The sequence below is a fragment of the Oncorhynchus mykiss genome, chromosome 10 (assembly GCF_057628025.1).
Source record: "Oncorhynchus mykiss isolate SJ-2025 chromosome 10, ASM5762802v1, whole genome shotgun sequence".
Classification (NCBI taxonomy): domain Eukaryota; kingdom Metazoa; phylum Chordata; class Actinopteri; order Salmoniformes; family Salmonidae; genus Oncorhynchus; species Oncorhynchus mykiss.
Window position 1 is genome coordinate 88501639 of NC_143031.1, and position 26773 is coordinate 88528411.

General features: G+C 40.7%; 1 protein-coding gene across 1 annotated transcript in view; it reads left to right on the forward strand.

Annotated features, from left to right (window-relative positions):
- Window positions 1-9592: 9592 nt before the first annotated feature.
- The window catches only part of spock3 (SPARC (osteonectin), cwcv and kazal like domains proteoglycan 3), a 36350-nt gene continuing 19169 nt past the window's right edge, over window positions 9593-26773 (forward strand). Inside the window, exons 1-3 of the mRNA XM_090188434.1 lie at window positions 9593-9741; window positions 9869-9988; window positions 22334-22373. Of these exons, the coding sequence (XP_090044560.1) occupies window positions 9709-9741; window positions 9869-9988; window positions 22334-22373 (193 nt within the window). The 5' untranslated portion in view covers window positions 9593-9708. The remainder of the gene's footprint in view (window positions 9742-9868; window positions 9989-22333; window positions 22374-26773) is intronic.

A 26773-nucleotide genomic window follows, 5' to 3' on the forward strand; every position in this document is an offset into this window, starting at 1 on the left:
GGTCTATAGTTAGATATATAGTAACCAACATGGTCTATAGTTAGATATATAGTAACAACATGGTCTGTAGTCTATAGTTAGATATATAGTAACCAACATGGTCTATAGTTAGATATATAGTAACAACATGGTCTGTAGTATATAGTTAGATATATATTAACCAACATGGTCTATATTGTTAGACATATAGTAACAACATGGTCTATAGTTAGATATATAGTAACCAACATGGTCTATAGTTAGATATATAGTAACAACATGGTCTATAGTCTATAGTTAGATATATAGTAACAACATGGTCTGTAGTATATAGTTAGATATATATTAACCAACATGGTCTATATTGTTAGACATATAGTAACAACATGGTCTATAGTTAGATATATAGTAACCAACATGGTCTATAGTTAGATATATAGTAACCAACATGGTCTATAGTTAGATATATAGTAACCAACATGGTCTATAGTTAGTTATATAGTAACCAACATAGTCTATAGTTGGATATATATTAACCAACATGGTCTATAGTCTATAGTTAGATATATATTAACCAACATAGTCTATAGTTGGATATATATTAACCAACATGGTCTATAGTCTATAGTTAGATATATATTAACCAACATGGTCTATAGTCTATAGTTAGATATATATTAACCAACATAGTCTATAGTTAGATATATAGTAACCAACATGGTCTATAGTTAGATATATAGTAACAACATGGTCTATAGTTAGATATATATTAACCAACAAGGTCTATAGTTAGATATATAGTAACCAACAAGGTCTATAGTTAGATAGATAGTAACAACATGGTCTATAGTTAGATATATAGTAACAACATGGTCTGTAGTCTATAGTTAGATATTTAGTAACAACATGGTCTATAGTTAGATGTATAGTAACCAACATGGTCTATAGTTAGTTATATAGTAACCAACATGGTCTATAGTCTATAGTTAGATATATAGTAACCAACATGGTCTATAGTTAGATATATAGTAACAACATGGTCTATAGTTAGATAGATAGTAAACAACATGGTCTATAGTCTATAGTTAGATATATAGTAACCAACATGGTCTATAGTCTATAGTTAGATATATAGTAACCAACATGGTCTATAGTTAGATATATAGTAACCAACATGGTCTATAGTCTATAGTTAGATATATAGTAACCAACAAGGTCTATAGTCTATAGTTAGATATATAGTAACAGCATGGTCTATAGTTAGATATATAGTAACAACATGGTCTATAGTCTATAGTTAGATAGATAGTAAACAACATGGTCTATAGTCTATAGTTAGATATATAGTAACCAACATGGTCTATAGTCTATAGTTAGATATATAGTAACCAACATGGTCTATAGTTAGATATATAGTAACCAACATGGTCTATAGTCTATAGTTAGATATATAGTAACCAACAAGGTCTATAGTCTATAGTTAGATATATAGTAACAGCATGGTCTATAGTTAGATATATAGTAACAACATGGTCTATGGTTAGATATATAGTAACAGCATGGTCTATAGTTAGATATATAGTAACAACATGGTCTATAGTCTATAGTTAGATATATAGTAACAACATGGTCTATAGTCTATAGTTAGATATATAGTAACCAACAAGGTCTATAGTTATATATATAGTAACAACATGGTCTATAGTTATATATATAGTAACAACATGGTCTATAGTTAGATATATAGTAACAACATGGTCTATAGTTAGATATATAGTAACAACATGGTCTATAGTTAGATATATAGTAACCAACAAGGTCTATAGTTATATATATAGTAACAACATGGTCTATAGTTAGATATATAGTAACAACATGGTCTATAGTCTATAGTTAGATATATAGTAACCAACATGGTCTATAGTTAGATATATAGTAACAACATGGTCTATAGTCTATAGTTAGATATATAGTAACAACATGGTCTATAGTTAGATATATAGTAACCAACATGGTCTGTAGTTAGATATATAGTAACCAACATGGTCTATAGTTAGATATATAGTAACAGCATGGTCTATAGTTAGATATATAGTAACCAACATGGTCTATAGTTAGATATATAGTAACAACATGGTCTATAGTCTATAGTTAGATATATAGTAACAACATGGTCTATAGTTAGATATATAGTAACCAACATGGTCTATAGTTAGATATATAGTAACAACATGGTCTATAGTTAGATATATAGTAACCAACATGGTCTATAGTTAGATATATAGTAACAACATGGTCTATAGTTAGATATATAGTAACAACATGGTCTATAGTCTATAGTTAGTTATATAGTAACAACATGGTCTATAGTTAGATATATAGTAACCAACATGGTCTATAGTCTATAGTTAGTTATATAGTAACAACATGGTCTATAGTTAGATATATAGTAACAACATGGTCTATAGTCTATAGTTAGTTATATAGTAACAACATGGTCTATAGTTAGATATATAGTAACAACATGGTCTATAGTTATATATATAGTAACAACATGGTCTATAGTTAGATATATAGTAACAACATGGTCTATAGTCTATAGTTACTTATATAGTAACAACATGGTCTATAGTTAAATATATAGTAACGAACAAGGTCTATAGTTAGATATATAGTAACCAACATGGTCTATAGTTAGATATATAGTAACCAACATGGTCTATAGTTAGATATATAGTAACCAACATGGTCTATAGTTAGTTATATAGTAACCAACATGGTCTATAGTTAGATATATAGTAACCAACATGGTCTATAGTTAGATAGATAGTAACAACATGGTCTATAGTTAGATATATAGTAACAACATGGTCTATAGTTATATATATAGTAACAACATGGTCTATAGTTAGATAGATAGTAACAACATGGTCTATAGTCTATAGTTAGATATATAGTAACCAACAAGGTCTATAGTTAGATATATAGTAACAACATGGTCTATAGTTAGATAGATAGTAACAACATGGTCTATAGTTAGATATATAGTAACAACATGGTCTGTAGTCTATAGTTAGATATTTCGTAACAACATGGTCTATAGTTAGATTTATAGTAACCAACATGGTCTATAGTTAGTTATATAGTAACCAACATGGTCTATAGTTAGATATATAGTAACAAACATGGTCTATAGTCTATAGTTAGATATATAGTAACCAACATGGTCTATAGTTAGATATATAGTAACAACATGGTCTATAGTCTATAGTTAGATATATAGTAACCAACAAGGTCTATAGTTAGATATATAGTAACAACATGGTCTATAGTTAGATAGATAGTAACAACATGGTCTATAGTTAGATATATAGTAACAACATGGTCTGTAGTCTATAGTTAGATATTTCGTAACAACATGGTCTATAGTTAGATTTATAGTAACCAACATGGTCTATAGTTAGTTATATAGTAACCAACATGGTCTATAGTTAGATATATAGTAACAAACATGGTCTATAGTCTATAGTTAGATATATAGTAACCAACATGGTCTATAGTTAGATATATAGTAACAACATGGTCTATAGTTAGATATATAGTAACCAACATAGTCTATAGTTAGATATATAGTAACCAACATAGTCTATAGTTAAATATATAGTAACCAACATGGTCTATAGTTAGATATATAGTAACCAACATAGTCTATAGTTAGATAGATAGTAACAACATGGTCTATAGTCTATAGTTAGATATATAGTAACCAACATGGTCTATAGTTAGATATATAGTAACCAACATGGTCTATAGTCTATAGTTAGATATATAGTAACCAACATGGTCTATAGTTAGATATATAGTAACCAACATGGTCTATAGTCTATAGTTAGATATATAGTAACCAACATGGTCTATAGTCTATAGTTAGATATATAGTAACCAACATGGTCTATAGTTAGATATATAGTAACCAACATGGTCTATAGTTAGATATATAGTAACCAACATGGTCTATAGTTAGATATATAGTAACCAACATGGTCTATAGTTAGATATATAGAAATCAACATGGTCTATAGTTAGATATATATAGTAACCAACATGGTCTATAGTTAGTTATATAGTAACCAACATGGTCTATAGTTAGATATATAGTAAACAACATGGTTTATAGTTAGTTATATAGTAACAACATGGTCTATAGTCTATAGTTAGATGTATAGTAACAACATGGTCTATAGTCTATAGTTAGTTATATAGTAACAACATGGTCTATAGTTAGATATATAGTAACAACATGGTCTATAGTCTATAGTTAGATATATAGTAACAACATGGTCTATAGTTAGATATATAGTAACAACATGGTCTATAGTTAGATATATAGTAAACAACATGGTTTATAGTTAGTTATATAGTAACAACATGGTCTATAGTCTATAGTTAGATGTATAGTAACAACATGGTCTATAGTCTATAGTTAGTTATATAGTAACAACATGGTCTATAGTTAGATATATAGTAAACAACATGGTTTATAGTTAGTTATATAGTAACAACATGGTCTATAGTCTATAGTTAGATGTATAGTAACAACATGGTCTATAGTCTATAGTTAGATATATAGTAACCAACATGGTCTATAGTTAGATATATAGTAACCAACATGGTCTATAGTTAGATATATAGTAACCAACATGGTCTATAGTTAGATATATAGTAACAACATGGTCTATAGTCTATAGTTAGATATATAGTAACAACATGGTCTATAGTTAGATATATAGTAACAACATGGTCTATAGTTAGATATATAGTAACAACATGGTCTATAGTCTATAGTTAGATGTATAGTAACAACATGGTCTATAGTCTATAGTTAGATGTATAGTAACCAACATGGTCTATAGTTAGATAGATAGTAACAACATGGTCTATAGTTAGATAGATAGTAAACAACACGGTCTATAGTTAGATATATAGTAACCTACATGGTCTATAGTCTATAATTAGATAGATAGTAACAACATGGTCTATAGTCTATAGTTAGTTATATTGTAAAACATGGTCTATAGTCTATAGTTAGATATATAGTAACCAACATGGTCTATAGTTAGATATATAGTAACAACATGGTCTATAGTCTATAGTTAGATATATAGTAACAACATGGTCTATAGTTAGATATATAGTAACAACATGGTCTATAGTTAGATATATAGTAACAACATGGTCTATAGTCTATAGTTAGATGTATAGTAACAACATGGTCTATAGTCTATAGTTAGATATATAGTAAACAACATGGTCTATAGTTAGTTATATAGTAACAACATGGTCTATAGTCTATAGTTAGATATATAGTAACAACATGGTCTATAGTCTATAGTTAGATATATAGTAAACAACATGGTCTATAGTTAGATATATAGTAACCAACATGGTCTATAGTTAGATATATAGTAACAACATGGTCTATAGTTAGATATATAGTAACCAACATGGTCTATAGTCTATAGTTAGATATATAGTAAACAACATGGTCTATAGTTAGATATATAGTAACCTACATGGTCTATAGTTAGACATATAGTAACAACATGGTCTATAGTCTATAGTTAGATATATAGTAACCAACGTGGTCTATAGTTAGATATATAGTAACCTACATGGTCTATAGTTAGATATATAGTAACCTACATGGTCTATAGTTAGATAGATAGTAACAACATGGTCTATAGTTAAATATATAGTAACCAACATGGTCTGTAGTCTATAGTTAGATATATAGTAACCTACATGGTCTATAGTTAGATATATAGTAACCAACATGGTCTATAGTTAGATATATAGTAACCAACATGGTCTATAGTTAGATAGATAGTAACCAACATGGTCTGTAGTCTATAGTTAGATAGATAGTAACCTACATGGTCTATAGTTAGATATATAGTAACCAACATGGTCTATAGTTAGATATATAGTAACCAACATGGTCTATAGTTAGATAGATAGTAACCAACATGGTCTGTAGTCTATAGTTAGATAGATAGTAACCTACATGGTCTATAGTTAGATATATAGTAACCAACATGGTCTATAGTTAGATATATAGTAACCAACATGGTCTATAGTTAGATATATAGTAACAACATGGTCTATAGTTAGATATATAGTAACCTACATGGTCTATAGTTAGATATATAGTAACCAACATGGTCTATAGTCTATAGTTAGATATATTGTAACCAACATGGTCTATAGTTAGATATATAGTAACCAACTTGGTCTATAGTTAGATAGATAGTAACCAACATGGTTTATAGTTAGATAGATAGTAACCAACATGGTCTGTAGTCTATAGTTAGATAGATAGTAACCTACATGGTCTATAGTTAGATAGATAGTAACAACATGGTCTATAGTTAGATAGATAGTAACAACATGGTCTATAGTTAGATAGATAGTAAACAACATGGTCTATAGTTAGATATATAGTAACCTACATTGTCTATAGTTAGATATATAGTAACAACATGGTCTATAGTTAGATATATAGTAACCAACATGGTCTATAGTCTATAGTTAGATATATTGTAACCAACATGGTCTATAGTTAGATATATAGTAACCAACTTGGTCTATAGTTAGATAGATAGTAACCAACATGGTCTATAGTTAGATAGATAGTAAACAACATGGTCTGTAGTAAGATCTAACCAGTTAGTCTAACTGACTTTACATTATAATATAACAGTATACTATATTATATTCTACTATATTCTACGTTAATAAATGGTACCGTACTCTTCTATATTGTACTATATTCTGCTATACTTTGCAATATTCTATTATATTCTACTGTACTATGTTCCACTATATTCTACTATATACCATTATATTCCACTATAGTTTACCCAAATCTACTACATTCTACTTTATGCTACTATATTCTACTCTACTATATTCTACTGTATTAGACTCTATTACACTATATTCTAATCTACTATATTATACCCTACTATAGTCTACTATATACTTCTTTACTATTTGCTACTGTAGTATATTCTACTGTACTTTTCTGTACTATATTGTACTATATTCTACTCTACTACATTCTACTATATTATTTACTTGACCTAATTATACAGTTTTCTACTATATTTTGCTATATTCTACTCTACTTTATTCACTGTACTATATTCTACTACTTTTTCTATACTATATTGTACTTTTTTTACCGTACTTTAATCTACTATTTTGTACTATATTTTACTGTACTATATGCTACCCTGTTCTACTATATTTTACTGCACTATATTCTACTCTACTATATTGTATTCATTCTAATATATTCTACTAGATTTAGTGTATTCTACTACTATATCTACCTGGCTAAATTGACCACCTATATGGAGAGTCTGACTATAGATGCACTGATTATGAGGAATTTCCGCTGTATTTCTGATATAATATTACTATACGAATATGATATATTATATACAGAAACACCTGTCCATACTGGGACTCTGTGACCTGTCCATACTGGGACTCTGTGACCTGTCCATACTGGGACTCTGTGACCTGTCCATACTGGGACTCTGTGACCTGTCCATACTGGGACTCTGTGACCTGTCCATATTGGGACTCTGTTACCTGTCCATACTGGGACTCTGTGACCTGTCCATACTGGGACTCTGTGACCTGTCCATACTGGGACTCTGTGACCTGTCCATACTGGGACTCTGTGACCTGTCCATACTGGGACTCTGTGACCTGTCCATACTGGGACTCTGTGACCTGTCCATACTGGGACTCTGTGACCTGTCCATATTGGGACTCTGTGACCTGTCCATATTGGGACTCTGTGACCTGTCCATACTGGGACTCTGTGACCTGTCCATATTGGGACTCTGTGACCTACTCTGTGACCTGTCCATACTGGGACTCTGTGACCTGTCCATATTGGGACTCTGTGACCTGTCCAAATTGGGACTCTGTGACCTGTCCATACTGGGACTCTGTGACCTGTCCATACTGGGACTCTGTGGCCTGTCCATATTGGGACTCTGTGACCTGTCCATATTGGGACTCTGAGACCTGTCCATATTGGGACTCTGTGACCTGTCCATACTGGGACTCTGTGACCTGTCCATATTGGGACTCTGTGACCTGTCCATATTGGGACTCTGTGACCTGTCCATATAGGGACTCTGTGATCTGTCCATATAGGGACACTGTGACCTGTCCATATTGGGACTATGTGACCTGTCCATATAGGGACTCTATGACCTGTCCATATTGGGACTCTATGACCTGTCCATATAGGGACTCTGTGACCTGTCCATATAGGGACTCTGTGACCTGTCCATATTGGGACTCTGTGACCTACTATGTGACCTGTCCATATAGGGACTCTGTGACCTGTCCATATTGGGACTCTGTGACCTGTCCATATAGGGACTCTGTGACCTGTCCATATTGGGACACTGTGACCTTTCCATATAGGGACTCTGTGACCTGTCCATATTGGGACTCTGTGACCTGTCCATATTGGGACTCTGTGATCTGTCCATATTGGGACTCTGTGACCTGTCCATATTGGGACTCTGTGACCTTTCCATATAGGGACTCTGTGACATGTCCATATTGGGACTCTGAGACCTGTCCATATTGGGACTCTGTGACCTGTCCATATAGGGACTCTGTGACCTGTCCATATAGGGACACTGTGACCTACTATGTGACCTGTCCATATAGGGACTCTGTGACCTGTCCATATAGGGACTCTGTGACCTGTCCATATAGGGACTCTGTGGCCTACTCTGTGACCTGTCCATATTGGTACTCTGTGACCTATCCATATAGGGACTCTGTGACCTGTCCATATTGGGACTCTGTGACCTGTCCATATAAGGACTCTGTAACCTGTCCATATAAGGACTCTGTGACCTGTCCATATAAGGACTCTGTGACTTGTCCATATAGGGACTCTGTGACCTACTCTGTGATTTTTCCATATTGGGACTCTGTGACCTGTCCATATTGGGACTCTGTGACCTGTCCATATTGGGACTCTGTGGCCTGTCCATATAAGGACTCTGTGACCTGTCCATATTGGGACTCTGTGACCTGTCCATATAGGGACTCTGTGACCTGTCCATATTGGGACTCTGTGACCTGTCCATATTGGGACTCTGTGACCTGTCCATATAGGGACTCTGTGACCTGTCCATATAGGGACTCTGTGACCTGTCCATATAGGGACTCTGTGACCTGTCCATATAGGGACTCTGTGACCTGTGCATTCCATGCGAAACAACAGCTACTAAAACTACAGCTCAACACACACATGGAGAAACAGCCACCACCAACAACAAGAAACCTACAATCAAAGAGCGTGAGAAGCATGAAATGGCTCTAATGTGGTTTATGGAGAGGAAATCACACACACACACAAACACCGGCATGTGTGAGAGATATGGAGCCTGGTAAACATGGTTGATTTCTTATCGATAGGAAGCAGTCTGTATCGGACCGATACCGTCTCTCTCTCTCTCGGTCTCGGTGTCTCCATCTATCAGCACAGGAAAAATAGCGGAGGAGGAGGCGTGCGGGTGTGAGCGGCGCGCATCCGTGAAACGGCGTTCAGCGGAGAGAGAGAGAGAGAGAGAGAGCGCATTTATTCCGCATACGACAGAGAGCAGACAGACAGAGCGGCTAGCTATGCGACAGCAGCAACGACAGACTAACGACAAGGTAATGAAATGTCACCCACGGTCGGGTTTTCACCGTATCTTAGATGGGTCGTAGGCTAGTTGTTGTTTTTTATCAGGCCGCTGTTATAACAGATTGTGCTGCTTGTGTGTGTGTGTGTGTTCCGCAGATGTTGAGTTTCGCTGTGCTGTGTGTGTGTGCCATCGCCGGTGAAGTGTCCGCGCGCTCTACCAGCTGGAATTTCCTGGATGACAAGTCGTTAACAGCACGATGGGACAAATTTCGGGATGTAAGTTATCTCTCTACCTATCTCTCTACCCATATCTCTACCTATCTCTCTACCTATCTCTCTACCTATCTCTCTACCTATCTCTCTACATATCTCTCTACCTATCTCTCTACCTATCTCTCTACATATCTCTCTACCTATCTCTCTACCTATATCTCTACCTATCTCTCTACCTATATCTCTACCTATCTCTCTACCTATTGCTCTACCTATCTCTAGCCTCTCCTCTTCCTCTCGTCTGTCCGTCCCTGTTGTGATCACGCGCCTCTCGTTTTCTCCTTATGTCCGTGGCATGCGCATCACGGGGCTATGATGAACTGAAGCCTGTTCCTCGTGTCGCCTCTCAGTCCGCACGTTAGACGGTACAATAGGAGGGCGAGACGTGATGTGAGAAGCAGAGAGTAGATATCTCGTTTTTATTATAATATAAATACAATTATTATTATTATTATTATATTAATGTCTTTCACCTTCTTTTTTCTTACATGATTGTAATAATCTGCTAGTGTTGCATGACAGAGAGAGAGATGGAGAGAAGGAGAGAGAGAGATGGAGAGGAAGAGAAAGAGATGGAGAGAATGAGAGGAAGAGAGAGAGAGATTGGGAGGAGGAGAGGAAGAGAGAGAGAGGGGGGGGGGGTGCGGTTCCATTATCTTGTGTTGTTAGACAGCAACCATTACGCTGACTTGTTTACATCAGGCCTGTTACAATTAAGTGGAAGAGAACACATACACTCACACACTCACACACACACACACACACACACACACACACACACACACACACACACACACACACACACACACACACACACACTCTCTCTCTCTCTCTCTCTTTCCCCATTCTCTCTCCTTCTCACCCCTCCTCACTCTCTCTCTCCCCTCCTCTCTCTCTCTCTCTCTCTCTCTCCTGCTCTCTCTCTCTCTCTCTCTCTTTCCCCATTCTCTCTCCTTCTCACCCCTCCTCACTCTCTCTCTCCCCTCCTCTCTCTCTCTCTCTCTCTCTCTCCTGCTCTCCCCTCCCCTCCTCTCTCTCTCTCTCTCTCTCTCTCTCTCTCTCTCTCTCTCTCTCTCTCTCTTTCCCCATTCTCTCTCCTTCTCACCCCTCCTCACTCTCTCTCTCCCCTCCTCTCTCTCCCCTCCTCTCTCTCTCCTGCTCTCCCCTCCTCTCTCTCTCTCTCTCTCTCTCTCCTGCTCTCCCCTCCTCTCTCTCTCTCTCTCTCTCTCCTGCTCTCTCTCTCTCTCTCTCTCTCTCTCTCTTTCCCCATTCTCTCTCCTTCTCACCCCTCCTCACTCTCTCTCTCCCCTCCTCTCTCTCTCGTTCTATCTCTCCCTCTGATTCAGAGGGGTTGTGTTAAAAGCTGAAGAAACATTTCAGTTGAGTGCATTCCTGTCTCATACACTCCAACTAAACATATCTGCGCAGCTCAGGTGGACCATGTGACAGAGCTGAGAACCAATTATAGAGCAGGGTTTGGTTTATGCAAATAAGGTGCAGGGATGAGGGGTTATTGGCCATGTGACCTTCTGTGTGTGTGTGTGTGTGTGTGTGTGTGTGTGTGCGTGTGTGTGTGTGTGTGTGTGTGTGTGTGTGTGTGTGTGTGTGTGTGTGTGTGTGTGTGTGTGTGTGTGTGTGTGTGTGTGTGTGTGTGTGTGTGTGTGTGTGTGTGAATACAACAGAGAGATTTATAAATACTACATTCTAATGAAAACCTAAGAAATAAATTGAGAAATCTATTCAACCAAAAACATAGAGACCCAGAAAACCTGAGTCTACGCCTTCACTATGGTGAATCACTAAAACAATACAGAAATACACTACGGAAAAAGAAGGAACAGCATGTCAGAAATCAGCTCAATGTAATTGAAGAATCCATAGACTCCAACCACTTCTGGGAAAATTGGAAAACACTAAACAAACAACAACACGAAGAATTATCTATCCAAAATGGAGATGAATGGGTAAACCACTTCTCCAATCTTTTTGGCTCTATAACAAAGAATAAAGAGCAAAAACATATACATGATCAAATACAGATCTTAGAATCAACTATTAAAGACGACCAGAACCCACTGGATTCCAGAACACACTGGATTCCAGAACACACTGGATTCCAGAACACACTGGATTCTCCAATTACCTTGAATGAGCTACAGGACAAAATACAAACCCTCCAACCCAAAAGGCCTGTGGTGTTGATGGTATCCTCAATGAATTGATAAAATATACAGACAACAAATTCCAATTGGCTAAACTTAAACTCTTTAACATCATCCTCAGCTCTGGCATCTTCCCCAATATTTTGGAACCAAGGACTGATCACCCCAATCCACAAAAGTGGAGACAAATTTGACTCCAATAACTATCGGGGGGGATATGCGTCAACAGCAACCTTGGGAAAATCCTCTGCATTATCATTAACAGCAGACTCATACATTTCCTCAGTGAAAATAATGTACTGAGAAAATGTCAAATTGGCTTTTTACCAAATTACCGTACAACAGACCATGTATTCACTCTGCACACCCTAATTGACAACCAAACAAACCAAAACAAAGGCAAAGTCCACAAACAACAAGAGTGCTTTTAAAATTGGCAAAATACACACATTTCTTTCAACAGGGTCGTGGGGTGAGACAGGGATGCAGCTTAAGCCCCACCCTCTTCAATATATATATCAACGAATTGGCGCGGGCACTAGAACAGTCTGCAGCACCCGGCCTCCCCCTGCTAGAATCCGAAGTCAAATGTAAACTTTAAAATTCCACAGTAAGTAAGACCAAAATAATGGTGTTCCTAAAAAAGGTCCAGTTGCCAGGACCACAAATACAATTTCCATCTAGACACCGTTGCCCTAGAGCACACAAAAAACTATACATACCTTGGCCTAAACATCAGCGCCACAGGTAACTTCCACAAAGCTGTGAACGATCTCAGAGACAAGGCAAGAAGGGCATTCTATGCCATCAAAAGGAACATAAAATTTGACCTACCAATTAGGATCTGGCTAAAAATACTTGAATCAGTCATAGAGCCCATTGCCCTTTACGGTTGTGAGGTCTGGGGTCCGCTCACCAACCAAGACTTCACAGAATTAGGCCGATACCCACTAATTATCAAAATCCAGAAAGTGCCTGTTAAATTCTACAACCACCTAAAAGGAAGTGATTCCCAAACCTTCCATAACAAAGCCATCACCTACAGAGAGATGAACCTGGAGGAGTTCCCCAAGCAAGCTGGTCCTGGGGCTCTGTTCACAAACACAAACAGACCCCACAGAGCCCCAGGACAGCAGCACAATTAGACCCAATCAAATCATGAGAAAACAAAAAGAGAATTACTTGACACATTGGAAAGAATTAACCAAAAAACAGAGCAAACTAGAATGCTATTTGGCCCTAAACAGAGAGTACACAGCGGCAGAATACCTGACCACTGTGACTGACCCAAACTTAAGGAAAGCTTTGACTATGTACAGACTCAGTGAGCAGAGCCTTGCTATTGAGAAAGGCCGCCGTAGGCAGACCTGGCTCTCAAGAGAAGACAGGCTATGTGCTCACTGCCCACAAAATGAGGTGGAAACTGAGCTGCACTTCCTAACCTCCTGTCCAATGTATGACCATATTAGAGACATATATTTCCCTCAGATTACACAGACACACAAAGACATTAGAAAACAAATCCAATCTTGATCAAATCCCATATCTACTGGGTGAAATTCCACAGTGTGACATCACAGCAGCAAGATTTGTGACCTGTTGCCACAAGAAAAGTTCAACCAGTGAAGAACAAACACCATTGTAAATACAACCCATATTTATGCTTATTTATTTTCCCTTGTGTACTTCAACTATTTGCACATCATTACAACACTGTATATAGACATTATATGATTTTTGACATGTCTTTATTCTTTTGGAACATCTGTGAGTGTAATGTTTATAAAGGTCCCCAAAGCACACACATCCCTGGGTCGCTCCTCTTTTCAGTTCACTGCAGCTAGCAACTGGAACGAGCTGCAACAAACACTCAAATTGGACAGTTTTATCTCAATCTCTTCCCTCAAAGACTCAATCATGGACACTCTTACTGATGGTTGTGGCTGCTTTGCGTGATGTATTGTTGTTTCTACCTTCTTGCCTTTTGTGCTGTTGTCTGTGCCCAATAATGTGTGTACCATGTTTTGTGCTGCTACCATGTTGTGTTGCTACCATGCTGTGTTGTCATGTGTTGCTACCATGCTATGTTGTTGTCTTAGGTTTCTCTGGGTAGTGTTGTCTAAGATTGTCGTTCATTTTTATTGTTTATTTCACTTTTGTTTATTTTCTACTACACTTGCTTTGGCAATGTTAACATATGTTTCCCATGCCAATAAAGCTTTTTTTCTTAGAATCCCCATTAGCTGTTGCAGCTACTATTCCAAAACAAGGACAGAACTAACTTGGTTTAAGATATGCATAAAACATATCAATACATACACACAAAATATATAGGTCAAATAGGGCAATCTGTTTTCTTAAACCAAGTTTGCTGTTCATTTAAGGAGGAGAGAGAGAGATATAGAGAGAGTGAGAGAGCAAGAGAGACAGAGAGAGAATGGAGAGTAAGAGATATATATATATAGAGAGAGAGAACGAATAGAGAGAGAGAGATTAAGAAAGGAGGGAGATTTTATACTTGGACACCATTAGTGTTATTGGAGTTTGTCTAATAAAATAAAATGTTATTTCAGATGGATGCTCCAACAGTGCAGTTGTATCTAACAATTCACAACAATACACACAAATCCCCCCCCCCCCCCCCCAAAAAAGGAATTAAGAAATATCAGTATGAGCAATATCAGAAACTTGAATATAAATATATATAATATGAATATGTATAATATAAATATATATAATATAAATATATATAATATAAATATATATAATATGAATATATATCATATAAATATATATAATATGAATATGTATAATATAAATATATATAATATAAATATATATATACTATAAATATATATAATATGAATATATCATATAAATATATATAATATTAATATGGTTGGTCTCAATGGTTCATCTGTAGAAGTTTGTGAGGGTTTTAGGTGCCAATCCAAATTTCTTCAGAGTCCTGAGTCCTGAGGTCTTCACCAAACTGTCTGTGTGGGTGGACCATTACAGGTTGTCAGTGATGTGCACACTGGTTATTTTCCTGACACCACTCCACCAGGGCCCTCACCTCATCCCTGTAGGCTGTCTCGTTATCTTGTTGTTGTTGGCAATCAGGCCACTGTTGTGTCATCTGCAAACTTGATGATTGAGTTGGAGGCGTGCGTGGCCACACAGTCATGGGTGAACAGGGAGTACAGGAGAGGACTGAGCACACACTGGAGGTGTTGTTGCCTACAGTACCTCCACCACCTGGGGGTGGCCCATCAGGAAGTCCAAGACCCAGAGCCCTGAGATTGGTGATTTGTTTTGAAGGCTGAACTGTGGTCACTAAACAACACTCTTGCATAGATATTCCTCTTGTCCAGATGGGCAGATCGTCTGTGGATCCGTTCGGATGGTATGCACATTTTAGTGGGTCTAGGGTGTCGGATAAGGTGGAGGTGATATGATCCTTAACTAGTTTCTCAAAGCACTTCATGATGACGGAAGTGAGTGCTACGGGGCGATAGTCATTTACCTCAGTTAGCTTTGATTTATTGGGTACAGGAACAATGGTGGAAATCTTGAAGCATGTGGGGACAGCAGACTGGGATAGGGAGAGATTGAATATGTCCATAAACTCTACAGCCAGTTGGTCTGCACATGTTCTGAGAACACGGCTCGGAATGTCTCTGGGCTGGTAGCCCTGCAAGGGTTAACACTCTTAAATGTCTTATTCGCGTTGGCTACGGAGAAGGAGAGTCGTCGTGGCATCGGTGTGGTTTCCTTGAAGAAAGGTGTTTAGCTTCTCCAGTCTGCGACATGTCTGTGTTATCCCTTTTCCCACTAGAGTCCCTGACGTCTTGTGTCTGAGCTGTTAAACCGTTTAAACTGTTTGATTACATAGCTGGACTGTTTTATATTTTATTTTAACCTTTATTTAACTAGGCAAGTCAGGTTGTGATACAGTCTGGAATCGAACCAGGGTCTGTAGTGACGCCTCTAGCACTGAGATGCAATGCCTTAGACCGCTGCGCCACTCATCTATGTATCCCAGTCAACTTGCCGTGGTTAAATGTGGTGCTTCCGCAGTTTTTTTTGGTTCTAATCATCACAGTAGAAATAACATCCTATATCCACTTCCTGATGAACTTAGTCACAGAATCAGTGTTTTTACGTCAATGCTAATCTCAGAAGGCATACCGGAACACATTCCAGTCCGTGTGATCAAAAACAATCTTGAAGAATAAATTCAATTTGGTCAGACCAACGTTAAACAACGTTCCTGTTTAAGTTTCTGCCTATAGGAAGGGAGGAGCAGAATAGAGGCTTGATCTGATTTGTCGAATGGAGGGTGGGGGAGGGCCTTGTCGCCGTTCCGGAAGGGGGAGTAGCAGAATAGAGGCGTGATCTGATTTGTCGAATGGAGTGTGGGGGAGGGCCTTGTTGCCGTTCCGGAAGGGGGAGTAGCAGAATACAGGCGTGATCTGATTTGTCGAATGGAGGGTGGGGGAGGGCCTTGTAGCCGTTCCGGAAGGGGGAGTAGCAGAATAGAGGCGTGATCTGATTTGTCGAATGGAGGGTGGGGGAGGGCCTTTTAGCCGTTCCGGAAGGGCGAGTAGCAGAATAGAGGCGTGATCTGATTTGTCGAATGGAGGGTGGGGGAGGGCCTTGTTGCCGTTCCCGGAAGGGGGAGGAGCAAGAGTTCTCGATGGGTGACAAGGGACGTGTTGATAAAACTTGGTTTCCTCAGATTCCCAAAATCAATTATTAATTTATAATTTAATGTATTATTTTTTATTAATGATTTATTAATGTTCCCAGCTACAATACATGCAGTTTCCAGTTTGCACAAAATCCAGCGTAGTTCCTTGAGAGCCGTCTCAGTGTCAGCTTGGGTGGGAAAAAAGGAGGGAGGAAGGGAGAGAGAGATGGAGAGACACCATTAGTGTTATTGGAGTGTATGTGTGTGCGCGCGTGTGTGTGTGTTTGCGTCTGTTCCTCTTCTCTGTTGTCCGAGTCTTGGAGCTGCCCCTGGGATGAATGGAGCTGCCAGGACATGTACTGAATGTGTGTCTGTGTGCTTGCTGTGCTTGTGTGTGCGTGTTCCATTAAGGAGTGAGTCCTCAGCCGCTGGCCTGGTCAGAGAGAGTGAGAGGCTCAACCCCCATAATGTGCACTGCTCTCTTTATTCTGTCCCCATCCTGTCTCTGCCATTCTAGGGTGATTGGTCTATAAATACTCCACAGAGTTGCTTGGCTGGACTGGGTTTATTCTGTCTGCTTGGTTTGACTGGGTTTATTCTGCCTGCTTGGCTGGACAGGGTTTATTCTGTCTGCTTGGCTGGACTGGGTTTATTCTGCCTGCTTGGCTGGACAGGGTTTATTCTGTCTGCTTGGCTGGAATGGGTTTATTCTGTCTGCTTGGCTGGACTGGGTTTATTCTGTCTGCTTGGCTGGACAGGGTTTATTCTGTCTGCTTGGCCAGACTGGGTTTATTCTGCCTGCTTGACCAGACTGGGTTTATTCTGCCTGCTTGGCTGGACAGGGTTTATTCTGTCTGCTTGGCCAGACTGGGTTTATTCTGCTTGCTTGGCTGGACAGGGTTTATTCTGTCTGCTTGGCCAGACTGGGTTTATTCTGCCTGCTTGGCTGGACAGGGTTTATTCTGCCTGCTTGGCTGGACAGGGTTTATTCTGTCTGCTTGGCCAGACAGGGTTTATTCTGCCTGCTTAGCTGGACAGGGTTTATTCTGTCTGCTTGGCTGGACTGGGTTTATTCTGTCTGATTGGCTGGGCTGGGTTTATTCTGTCTGCTTGGCTGGACAGGGTTTATTCTGTCTGCTTGGCTGGACTGGGTTTATTCTGTCTGCTTGGCTGGACTGGGTTTATTCTGTCTGCTTGGCTGGACTGGGTTTATTCTGTCTGCTTGGCTGGAATGGGTTTATTCTGTCTGCTTGGCTGGACTGGGTTTATTCTGTCTGCTTGGCTGGACAGGGTTTATTCTGTCTGCTTGGCTGGACTGGGTTTATTCTGTCTGCATGGCTGGACAGGGTTCATTCTGTCTGCTTGGCTGGACAGGGTTTATTCTGTCTGCTTGGCTGGACAGGGTTTATTCTGTCTGCTTGGCTGGACTGGGTTTATTCTGTCTGCTTGGCTGGACAGGGTTTATTCTGTCTGCTTGGCTGGACAGGGTTTATTCTGTCTGCTTGGCTGGACAGGGTTTATTCTGTCTGCTTGGCTTGACAGGGTTTATTCTGTCTGCTTGGCTGAACAGGGTTTATTCTGTCTGCTTGGCTGGACAGGGTTCATTCTGTCTGCTTGGCTGGGCTGGGTTCATTCTGTCTGCTTGGCTGGACTGGGTTTATTCTGTCTGCTTGGCCCGACTGGGTTCATTCTGTCTGCTGGCTGGACTGGGTTTATTCTGTCTGCTTGGCTTGACAGGGTTTATTCTGTCTGCTGGCTGGACTGGGTTCATTCTGTCTGCTGGCTGGACTGGGTTCATTCTGTCTGCTGGCTGGACTGGGTTTATTCTGTCTGCTGGCTGGACTGGGTTTATTCTGTCTGCTGGCTGGACTGGGTTTATTCTGTCTGCTGGCTGGACTGGGTTTATTCTGTCTGCTGGCTGGACAGGGTTTATTCTGTCTGCTTGGCTCTATAAAGAACCAGCATGTGCTATATTACTTGTTCTAAAACCTTTGATTGATTGATTGATTGATTGATTGGCCTAATACTAAATTTGTCTGGCAAACTACATCATAGATACTTATAGACACCATATACCACAGGACAAACAACACTTAGAGACGACACATATCATAGGACAGGACACGGTTGGACGTACTGCCAAATTCTCTAAAACTACGTTGGAGGCGGCTTATGGTAGAGAAATTAACATTAAATGAACTGGCAACAGCTCTGGTGGACATTCCTGCAGTCAGGATGTCAATTGCACGCTCCCTCAAAACTAAAGACATCTGTGACATTGTGTTGTATGACAAAACTGCACATTTTAGAGTGGCATTTTTATTGTACACAGCACAAGGTGCACCTGTGTAATGAGACAGACAGACAGACAGACAGACAGACAGACAGACAGACAGACAGACAGACAGACAGACAGACAGACAGACAGACAGACAGACAGACAGACAGACAGAGATCTACTATGGAGGACAGGAGGGACACAGGACATGAGATGAGAGAGGGATCTACTGTGAAGGACAGGAGGGACACATAGGAAATGAGATGAGAGAGGGATCTACTGTGAAGGACAGGAGGGACACATAGGAAATGAGATGAGAGAGGGATCTACTGTGAAGGACAGGAGGGACACATAGGACATGAGATGAGAGAGGGATCTACTGTGAAGGACAGGAGGGACACATAGGAAATGAGATGAGAGAGGGATCTACTGTGAAGGACAGGAGGGACACATAGGAAATGAGATGAGAGAGGGATCTACTGTGAAGGACAGGAGGGACACATTTGAAACTAGATCAAAGAGGGAGAGAATAGAGAGACAGAGAAAGACAGAGAGAAGGGAAGGTGAGCAGATTGTCAGGTGGTTTAAATCCTGATTTAGCCTCTTAGCTGATGACAGTTAATCTCTGACCCTCACTAAGTAAGGCCAGGCTACTGACCACACTGACCGCTGAGACACGCACACACCTGCATGTCTCTACAGGCACGTTCTGTGTATCTCTGAAAGCATCTTTTAACAGTGAACAACAAAGACTTTCTGAGCATCAAACTATTAGAGTGGTTTGTCCTCGGGACAGACTATTGTGAGGGAGGGAGGGAGGGAGGGAGGGAGGGAGGGAGGGAGGGAGGGAGGGAGGGAGGGAGGGAGAGAGGGAGGGGAGAGAGAGAGAGAGAGAGAGAGAGTGAGAGAGAGGGAGGGAGAGAGAGAGAGAGCGATAGAGAGGGAAAGGGGGATGGAGGGAGAAATAGTGTTGTGACTAGGGCTCCTGATGGTAGCAGGGTGAACAGGGCTGTCTAGATGTCCTGTCTCCTGATGGTAGCAGGGTGAACAGGGCTGTCTAGATGTCCTGTCTCCTGATGGTAGCAGGGTGAACAGGGCTGTCTAGATGTCCTGTTTCCTGATGGTAGCAGGGTGACCAGGGCTGTCTAGATGTCCTGTCTCCTGATGGTAGCAGGGTGAACAGGGCTGTCTAGATGTCCTGTCTCCTGATGGTAGCAGGGTGAACAGGGCTGTCTAGATGTCCTGTCTCCTGATGGTAGCAGGGTGACCAGGGCTGTCTAGATGTCCTGTCTCCTGATGGTAGCAGGGTGACCAGGGCTGTCTAGATGTCCTGTCTCCTGATGGAAGCAGGGTGACCAGGGCTGTCTAGATGTCCTGTCTCCTGATGGTAGCAGGGTAACCAGGGCTGTCTAGATGTCCTGTCTCCTGATGGTAGCAGGGTGACCAGGGCTGTCTAGATGTCCTGTCTCCTGATGGTAGCAGGGTGACCAGGGCTGTCTAGATGTCCTGTCTCCTGGTGGTAGCAGGGTGACCAGGGCTGTCTAGATGTCCTGTCTCCTGATGGTAGCAGGGTGACCAGGGCTGTGGAGGTCATGACATGTTGTAAGCCAGTTATTGTCTCCTCAGAAGACGGTTTAATACTGTGTGAAGAAGATGAATAAAAACGGAAAGGATATGTGTTTTATTCCACAGCGAGTGTCCGCATATGAAGTGGCTATGTGGAATGTTTAAAATGATTATTTGAAACGGGTCCTATGTGCTAGATTTAGAGTTATTTAACATCTTTAGATGATACAAACCTTAGAATATCTTAGAAATCAAAACATATAAGAGACTGCTGTTAGAGCATCTTGTGTTTAGATAAAGGATCTCTGTCACCCAGACTGCTGTTAGAGCAGCTTGTGTTTAGATAAAGGATCTCTGTCATATAAGAGAGGCACGCTGCGAGTACAGGATATTGAAGATTTGGAGAAAGTGGAGAAAAAACAACTACTGTGTTATTCCTTGCCTCAGGCTGCACACCCTGTTCTCTCGTCATAGCGATCATAGTTTCACCCCTCAGACTATTCTCAATGTCATCTGGTGTTTTACCTGATATGTAAACATTAATTTAGAATGTCCCATTAGGAAATGGGCAGGAACAGGAGCAGGGGAAAACAGACATCTGTATGTACTGGAATAGAGAGTGGAGGCCACTTTTCCACTGGTTTGGTTTCACCTCATGCAGGGTAGACTACTCTGGTTACTGGGGTAGACTGGTTACTGGGGTAGACTACTCTGGTTACTGGGGTAGACTACTCTGGGTACTGGGGTAGACTACTCTGGTTACTGGGGTAGACTGGTTACTGGGGTAGACTACTCTGGTTACTGGGGTAGACTGGTTACTGGGGTAGACTACTCTGGTTACTGGGGTAGACTACTCTGGGTACTGGGGTAGACTACTCTGGTTACTGGGGTAGACTACTCTGGGTACTCGGGTAGACTAGTCTACTGCTGTCTGATATCTCTAACTAATCTGTCTGATATTTCAAACTAATCTGTCTGATATCTCTAACTGTCCTGTCTGATATCTCTATCTGTTCTGTCTGATATCTCTATCTGTCCTGTCTGATATCTCTAACTAATCTGTCTACTATCTGATCTCTCCAAATGTACTGTACTGTCTGATATCTCTATCGGTTCTGTCTGATATCTGTAACTGTCCTGTCTGATATCTGTAACTGTCCTGTCTGATATCTCTAACTGTCCTGTCTGATATCTCTAACTGTCCTGTCTGATATCTCTAACTGTCCTGTCTGATATCTCTAACTGTCCTGTCTGATATCTCTAACTGTCCTGTCTGATATCTCTATTTATTCTGTCTGATATCTCTATCTGTTCTGTCTACTGCTGTCTGATATCTCTAACTGTCCTGTCTGATATCTCTAACTATTCTGTCTGATATCTCTATCTGTTCTGTCTACTACTGTCTGATATCTCTAACTGTCCTGTCTGATATCTCTAACTATTCTGTCTGATATCTCTATCTGTTCTATCTACTGCTGTCTGACCGCTAGGAAGTGGAGGTTGGTAACATCTACACACTATTCTCTCTATTTACTGTGTGTGTGTGTGTGTGTGTGTGTGTGTGTGTGTGTGTGTGTGTGTGTGTGTGTGTGTGTGTGTGTGTCTGTGTGTGTTGTAATGTTAATCATCCTGATGGTTGTGTGTTTCAGGAGCCAGGTACATGGAATCCTGGGAAAGCGTTTGATCAAGGTGGGACTTCATCAGAGTAAAGAAGAAGGCTACAATTTAAACACACACACACACACACGCACGCACGCACGCACGCACGCACGCACGCACGCACGCACGCACGCACACACACACACACACACACACACACACACACACACACACACACACACACACACACACACAGTGTGGTGGAGGATAGAGAGAGGTTATTTATTGAAGAGGATTACAGTAAGACATTACATGGGGCGGCAGGTAGCCTAGTGGTTAGAGTGTAGAGGAGGCAGGTAGCCTAGTGGTTAGAGTGTAGAGGAGGCAGGTAGCCTAGTGGTTAGAGTGTAGAGGAGGCAGGTAGCCTAGTGGTTAGAGTGTAGAGGAGGCAGGTAGTCTAGTGGTTAGAGTGTATAGGAGGCAGGTGGCCTAGTGGTTAGAGTGTAGAGGAGGCAGGTAGCCTAGTGGTTAGAGTGTAGAGGAGGCAGGTAGTCTAGTGGTTAGAGTGTAGAGGACGCAGGTAGTCTAGTGGTTAGAGTGTAGAGGTGGCAGGTAGCCTAGTGGTTAGAGTGTAGAGGAGGCAGGTAGCCTAGTGGTTAGAGTGTAGAGGAGGCAGGTAGCCTAGTGGTTAGAGTGTAGAGGAGGCAGGTAGTCTAGTGGTTAGAGTGTAGAGGTACCAGGTAGCCTAGTGGTTAGAGTGTAGAGGAGGCAGGTAGCCTAGTGGTTAGAGTGTAGAGGTGGCAGGTAGACTAGTGGTTAGAGTGTAGAGGCGGCAGGTAGCCTAGTGGTTAGAGTGTAGAGGAGGCAGGTAGCCTAGTGGTTAGAGTGTAGAGGAGGCAGGTAGTCTAGTGGTTAGAGTGTAGAGGAGGCAGGTAGTCTAGTGGTTAGAGTGTAGTGGAGGCAGGTAGCCTAGTGGTTAGACTGTAGAGGAGGCAGGTAGCCTAGTGGTTAGAGGGTAGAGGAGGCAGGTAGTCTAGTGGTTAGAGTGTAGAGGTGGCAGGTAGCCTAGTGGTTAGAGTGTAGAGGAGGCAGGTAGCCTAGTGGTTAGAGTGTAGAGGAGGTAGGTAACCTAGTGGTCAGAGGAGGCAGGTAACCACAATAGTAAGCCATTACACCAGAGGTCACTGCTCTGAATAGCTGAACCAGGATCAGTTTATAACTGGGGTCAGGTTAAAGTTGAAAACGTTGATCCTATGGACAACAACACCTATAGTAGACATACACATATTTTTTGAATTTTTTAAAACATAATACCATTTTTCCATTACATTTTTCTCTGCTGTGTTCATAAGTCTTTGCTAGGTAGGTAAAACCCCGCCTTATCTCAGCTCATTGGTCACCATAGCAACCCCCCACCTGTAGCACGCGCTCCAGCAGGTATATCTCACTGGTCACCATAGCAGCACCCACCTGTAGCACGCGCTCCAGCAAGTATATCTCACTGGTCACCATAGCAGCACCCACCTGTAGCACGCGCTCCAGCAGGTATATCTCACTGGTCACCATAGCAGCACCCACCTGTAGCACGCGCTCCAGCAGGTATATCTCACTGGTCACCCCCAAAAACCAGTTCTTCCTTCGGCCGCCTTTCCTTCCAGTTCTCTGCTGCCGATGACTGGAACGAACTGCAAAAATCACTGAAGCTGGAGACTCTTAACTCCCTCACTAGCTTTAAGCACCAGCTGTCAGAGCAGCTCACAGATCACTGCACCTGTTCATAGCCCATCTGTAAACAGCCCATCCAACTTCCTCATCCCCATATTGTTATTCATCTTGCTCTTTTGCATGAAACGTCTTTAGCAAGTTAATTCTCCTGCGCCTGACCACCAACACACACCGCATTACTCCCATACTGTATTTATCTCGATCCTTTGCACCCCAGTATCTCTACCTGCACATTCATCTTCTGCACATCCTACCATTCCAGTGTTTAATTATTAAATTGTAATTATTCTGCCTCTACGGCCTATTTATTGCCTTACCTCCCTTATCCTACTTCATTTGCACACACTGTATATAGACCTTTCTACTGTGTTATTGACTGTTTACTCCATGTGTAACTCTGTGTTGTTGTTTACTCCATGTGTAACTCTGTGTTGTTGTTTACTCCATGTGTGTGTAACTCTGTGTTGTTGTTTACTCCATGTGTAACTAACTCTGTGTTGTTGTTTACTCCATGTGTAACTCTGTGTTGTTGTTTACTCCATGTGTGTGTAACTCTGTGTTGTTGTTTACTCCATGTGTAACTAACTCTGTGTTGTTGTTTACTCCATGTGTAACTCTGTGTTGTTGTTTACTCCATGTGTGTGTAACTCTGTGTTGTTGTTTACTCCATGTGTAACTAACTCTGTGTTGTTGTTTATTCCATGTGTAACTCTGTGTTGTTGTTTACTCCATGTGTGTGTAACTCTGTGTTGTTGTTTACTCCATGTGTAACTAACTCTGTGTTGTTGTTTACTCCATGTGTAACTCTGTGTTGTTGTTTACTCCATGTGTAACTAACTCTGTGTTGTTGTTTACTCCATGTGTAACTAACTCTGTGTTGTTGTTTACTCCATGTGTAACTCTGTGTTGTTGTTTACTCCATGTGTGTGTAACTCTGTGTTGTTGTTTACTCCATGTGTAACTAACTCTGTGTTGTTGTTTATTCCATGTGTAACTCTGTGTTGTTGTTTACTCCATGTGTAACTAACTCTGTGTTGTTGTTTACTCCATGTGTAACTAACTCTGTGTTGTTGTTTACTCCATGTGTAACTCTGTGTTGTTGTTTACTCCATGTGTAACTAACTCTGTGTTGTTGTTTACTCCATGTGTAACTCTGTGTTGTTGTTTGTGTCAAACTGCTTTGCTTTATCTTGGTCTGGGTCGATGTTGTAAATGAGAACCTGTTCTCAACTGGCCTACCTGGTTAAATAAAGGTGTTCTCAACTGGCCTACCTGGTTAAATAAAGGTGTTCTCAACTGGCCGACCTGGTTAAATAAAGGTGTTCTCAACTGGCCGACCTGGTTAAATAAAGGTGTTCTCAACTGGCCGACCTGGTTAAATAAAGGTGTTCTCAACTGGCCGACCTGGTTAAATAAAGGTGTTCTCAACTGGCCGACCTGGTTAAATAAAGGTGTTCTCAACTGGCCTACCTGGTTAAATAAAGGTGTTCTCAACTGGCCTACCTGGTTAAATAAAGGTGTTCTCAACTGGCCGACCTGGTTAAATAAAGGTGTTCTCAACTGGCCGACCTGGTTAAATAAAGGTGTTCTCAACTGGCCGACCTGGTTAAATAAAGGTGTTCTCAACTGGCCGACCTGGTTAAATAAAGGTGTTCTCAACTGGCCGACCTGGTTAAATAAAGGTGTTCTCAACTGGCCTACCTGGTTAAATAAAGGTGTTCTCAACTGGCCTACCTGGTTAAATAAAGGTGTTCTCAACTGGCCGACCTGGTTAAATAAAGGTGTTCTCAACTAGCCTACCTGGTTAAATAAAGGTGTTCTCAACTGGCCGACCTGGTTAAATAAAGGTGTTCTCAACTGGCCGACCTGGTTAAATAAAGGTGTTCTCAACTGGCCGACCTGGTTAAATAAAGGTGTTCTCAACTGGCCGACCTGGTTAAATAAAGGTGTTCTCAACTGGCCTACCTGGTTAAATAAAGGTGTTCTCAACTGGCCGACCTGGTTAAATAAAGGTGTTCTCAACTGGCCTACCTGGTTAAATAAAGGTGTTCTCAACTGGCCGACCTGGTTAAATAAAGGTGTTCTCAACTAGCCTACCTGGTTAAATAAAGGTGTTCTCAACTGGCCGACCTGGTTAAATAAAGGTGTTCTCAACTGGCCGACCTGGTTAAATAAAGGTGTTCTCAACTGGCCGACCTGGTTAAATAAAGGTGTTCTCAACTGGCCTACCTGGTTAAATAAAGGTGTTCTCAACTGGCCGACCTGGTTAAATAAAGGTGTTCTCAACTAGCCTACCTGGTTAAATAAAGGTGTTCTCAACTGGCCGACCTGGTTAAATAAAGGTGTTCTCAACTGGCCGACCTGGTTAAATAAAGGTGTTCTCAACTGGCCGACCTGGTTAAATAAAGGTGTTCTCAACTGGCCGACCTGGTTAAATAAAGGTGTTCTCAACTGGCCTACCTGGTTAAATAAAGGTGTTCTCAACTGGCCGACCTGGTTAAATAAAGGTGTTCTCAACTGGCCTACCTGGTTAAATAAAGGTGTTCTCAACTGGCCGACCTGGTTAAATAAAGGTGTTCTCAACTAGCCTACCTGGTTAAATAAAGGTGTTCTCAACTGGCCGACCTGGTTAAATAAAGGTGTTCTCAACTGGCCGACCTGGTTAAATAAAGGTGTTCTCAACTGGCCGACCTGGTTAAATAAAGGTGTTCTCAACTGGCCGACCTGGTTAAATAAAGGTGAAATACTAAATAAATACGTGTGTG